Below are 3,989 nucleotides of genomic sequence, written 5' to 3' on the forward strand. Positions count from 1 at the left end.
GACGCGAAGGTGCCCGAGGTAGGAGGACCAGTGCAAGGGTAGACGACCTGTCAGGAAAAAGACGTTAAGTGTATATATGACCATAAATCAGAACATTCTCAAGTGTGATTAGAGTTTTTTCACACAATTCAATGAAATAAAATAATTTGCTTTGCTTCTTCAGGCCCCGAAGGTATATGCCTTCGCGTACGGCGTGCAGGACGACCTCAGCGGCACCAACTTCGGCCACCAGGAGTCCCACGACGGCCTGAGGACGACGGGGCAGTACCGCGTGGCCCTCCCCGACGGCCGCATCCAGAGGGTCACCTACACGGCCGACGAAAATGGCTATGTCGCCCAAGTCACTTACGAGGGCGAGGCCAGGTTCCCCGAGCCCCTCACGCCCACGAATCGCGGCAGCCCTACGCCCTACAACCTCTACGCCCCGCCACAGCCCTCTGCGCCCACCACCACCACCGCCGCCCCGCCCGCAAGCGACCCAGAGCCGTCGCTGGGCTACCTGCCTCTGCCACTCTACCAGGCTCCCTCCGCCCCGAAGCAGGAGCCCGCTCGGCTGAGGGAGGACTTCGCGCCCCTTGAGAGCCCCGAGGAGGAGCTCGCCCTCTCGAGGACTCTTTCGCTGCCGGCTGCCTTGCCGAGTCCCTAGGACGCCTAGGAAACATGGCTCTTGGGATGGCACTGCGGATCATGGGATATGATGTCACTACAATCCTGTGGTTCTGTTCAATGTATATATATTCTTACAAAATAAATTTGAAACATTTTTATCGTTCATGTCATTTCAGAATTCATCATACCTTTCAAAATATAATTTTCCTTGCCCCTCTACATACAGTAAATACACATTATCAAACATGCATATATATATATAATATATATATACACATATACATACTCGTACCCCGTGCTAATTTCAACATCGTTTTATTTCTGCAAACACATGACTAAATAATTCTTTATTTAAGAAATGTGTCATAACCATGGAAAATATTGCTTGAGAACCATGTACCCCAAAATACTAAGAAATAGATTATTTACTCGAGAGAGAATTCATTTAAATGTAAATTATCAAGCTATTACAATCAAACAATGCAATGTAACAAAAACTTAATTTGTCTTTTTTTCTTTTTCAACCAGTGACCATTGAGTTATTAACTTTTCTAACTTTGAAAGTCCAAAAAATACAATATGAATATTATAATCCACTTACTCTAAACTATTGCACATACGAGGTATATATATCTCGTATATTATATATATTATAGATATATATGTACATACGAGTACAGCGTATATATATATATATATATATATATATATATATATATATATATATATATATATATATATATATATATATATATATATATATATATATATATATATATATATATATATATATATATATATATATACACACACACACACACACAATCTATATATATGTATGTATATCATATATATACACACATGTATATGTGTATACCTTTTATTTGTGGATTTTACAGTTGATTGTACTCTAATATACTGTATTTTTATGCATTTTTCCGTATTTTATGTTTATTTTTGTGCACCTTGCTTACATTTTGCTAGGAGCAGTATACCTTTTATCTATGTATTTTCCAATTAGTTGTATCTTAATTTACTGATTTTTTAAAAACGTTTTACCGTGTTTTATGTTTATATTTGTGCACCTCGCTCGTCATTTGTTTTGAAGTTCAGCCAATCACGAACCACCAGCTGTGGGGGGTATTTCACGCACCCTATTTTACCGCCACTCCAGGCAGTTCACCTTGACCCTCGGAGGTGGCAGGACGCGCGGCCTTCAGCGTTCTTGCGAGTGGTTTTATTGTGCTATTTCTTCGTGTTTATAGTTTCTTAATTAACACATCAATAACCCGGCAAGTGCTACCTGTGTTTCCGCTTATCACAAGTTATCCGAAGTTCAGTGTGATTTACGTATAAATAGATCTTCAGCCAGTAGCAGTTCATGGTGGGCTCAGCGGTGAACAACTGAACAGGTGGTTCACTATAAACAGTTGCGTGCAGCGGTTTGGATATTTGAGCTAAGTATTTCGTGTTTTGTCCCCTATGTGTGTGAATATCCTGAACCATATATATATATATATATATATATATATATATATATATATATATATATATATATATATATATATATATATATATATATATATATATATATATATATATATATATATATATATATATATATATATATATATATATATATATATATATATATAATCTTATATACACACAACACGTCTTCTGAATTGTGCTAGACGTATTTTTTCTCAATCTTTTTTATGTTTTTATTTTATTTTTAAGTATTTTAGTGTGTGAGCTTTTGCCATTTTGTTTACTGTATTTCAATCCTTATAGATTCTGGACTTATTTTATGTACAGATTGTTTTTTTTAATTTTTATTTTTATTTATTTTTTGCATTTCCGTGTTACGTTTCCTTTTGCTCGTTCAGGTCTGCCATTTTTCACTTGTTTATTTGATTCGTGTTTTATCTATTTTTTCCTTTCTGTTTTTCTCGCTTTCGTCATTTTGGTTTATCTTTTTGTTGTTTTTATTTTTGATTTACTCATTAAATCTCGTTTTCTTTGTTTTTATAACCACTCGGGTATAAGTTACTTATAGCGACGCGCGTAGATTGAGGGAAATAGACAACGCCATCTTATAGAGCGCAAAAAATAGATGGGGATAGATTATAGTTTAATATGCATTGACATTATAGACACCGCTAAATGACGAAAATATAACGCGCGGCCGCCTTTCAAATTCAAAGTCGATGAGCTTGTTTACCTTGCGAGAAAAAACACGACACTGACCCACGAACGCATTTTTTGCGTTCGCGAACTAGCCCGTGTATCATTACGCGCTTGTCAAAACGATATTTGGCTAATTATCTGTGTCTGCTGGTACGCATTTATACCTTTAAAGTCTTTTAGTAATGTTATTATACTTCAATTGCATATTTTTATATTTATCTATACCCTCATATCGAATCCTGCGCATCGAGTGTTTCACACTTTCTTGCGCCAGCCACAGGTTGCCAGCTCACCAACCCGCTCATTTCGAGATTGAAAGCCGGTGAGAAATGTTGCGTTTCCAGTGTTGTGTTGATTCTGGGTTCTTTTTTAAGACCTTTACAGTGGCATCGAAGAATAATTAGACTTCAGTAACCATCCCAGTTTTATATCTGAGCCCATCAAGAGCTCCAAAGGACGAAAAAGGTGATTAAAATCGAAGCAATACCAACAGTACAAAGAAACGAAAGTTTCACGTGTCCGGATATAAAGGTATTTGGTTTATTATTTTACGGTGTGAATGCAGCTCTGTCTTGCCGTACATACCGTGGTGAAGAGAATGTGTCCTGGGGGGTGTGGGGGGCTTGCCCCCCATCAACCCTCCCCTCGGGCAGTGCCCGAAGGTCACGCCTAGTCACGGCAATTTATATTGATATATTAGGTTGGTTTATTGGTCAATACGTTTTTGGGGGTTGGAACGTGTGAATTCCCGTAGAGTTTTACCGAAATGTGGGTTGGGTTCCCGTAGTTTTTTTTATTTTTATTTATTTCGCGTCAGTCCGTAAACTTTCAAAGATGGCGGTTACATCTGTAGACTTTCATTGGCCGATTTTAAGCGCTTTTTGTGCTAGTTTTACGCATTTTTGATCGTTATTATTCTTATTTAAGCTTGTTTTACCCCATAATTTCCCTGATATACTTCATGCCCTCCCCTGCTAACAGGACTATCAAATCAAGATCGTCGATGGAGAAATGGTACTCGATCTCCTGAACGATTCATTCGCAAAAGAAACAACGCCGAAAATCGATGAAATCATAGGATTTCATGCAGAAAATCATTTTTTTCGACTTAGTCTCTAGTGGTAGCTGCTACTGCCGAAGCGGTGCACTTTGGCTTTGGCCTCCCTCCATTTGCGCTCGATCGTATTTGT

The 3,989-nt window shown here is 38.1% G+C and overlaps 1 protein-coding gene across 1 annotated transcript in view; it reads left to right on the forward strand.

Moving 5' to 3' along the window:
• The window catches only part of LOC113802020 (cuticle protein-like), a 2,049-nt gene extending 1,214 nt beyond the window's left edge, over nt 1–835 (forward strand). Inside the window, exons 2-3 of the mRNA XM_027352494.2 lie at nt 1–18; nt 164–835. The exon at nt 1–18 is cut by the window's left edge and continues 60 nt beyond it. Of these exons, the coding sequence (XP_027208295.2) occupies nt 1–18; nt 164–646 (501 nt within the window). The 3' untranslated portion in view covers nt 647–835. The remainder of the gene's footprint in view (nt 19–163) is intronic.
• The last annotated feature ends 3,154 nt before the right edge of the window (nt 836–3,989 follow it).

The sequence above is a fragment of the Penaeus vannamei genome, chromosome 39 (genome assembly GCF_042767895.1).
Source record: "Penaeus vannamei isolate JL-2024 chromosome 39, ASM4276789v1, whole genome shotgun sequence".
NCBI lineage: Eukaryota > Metazoa > Arthropoda > Malacostraca > Decapoda > Penaeidae > Penaeus > Penaeus vannamei.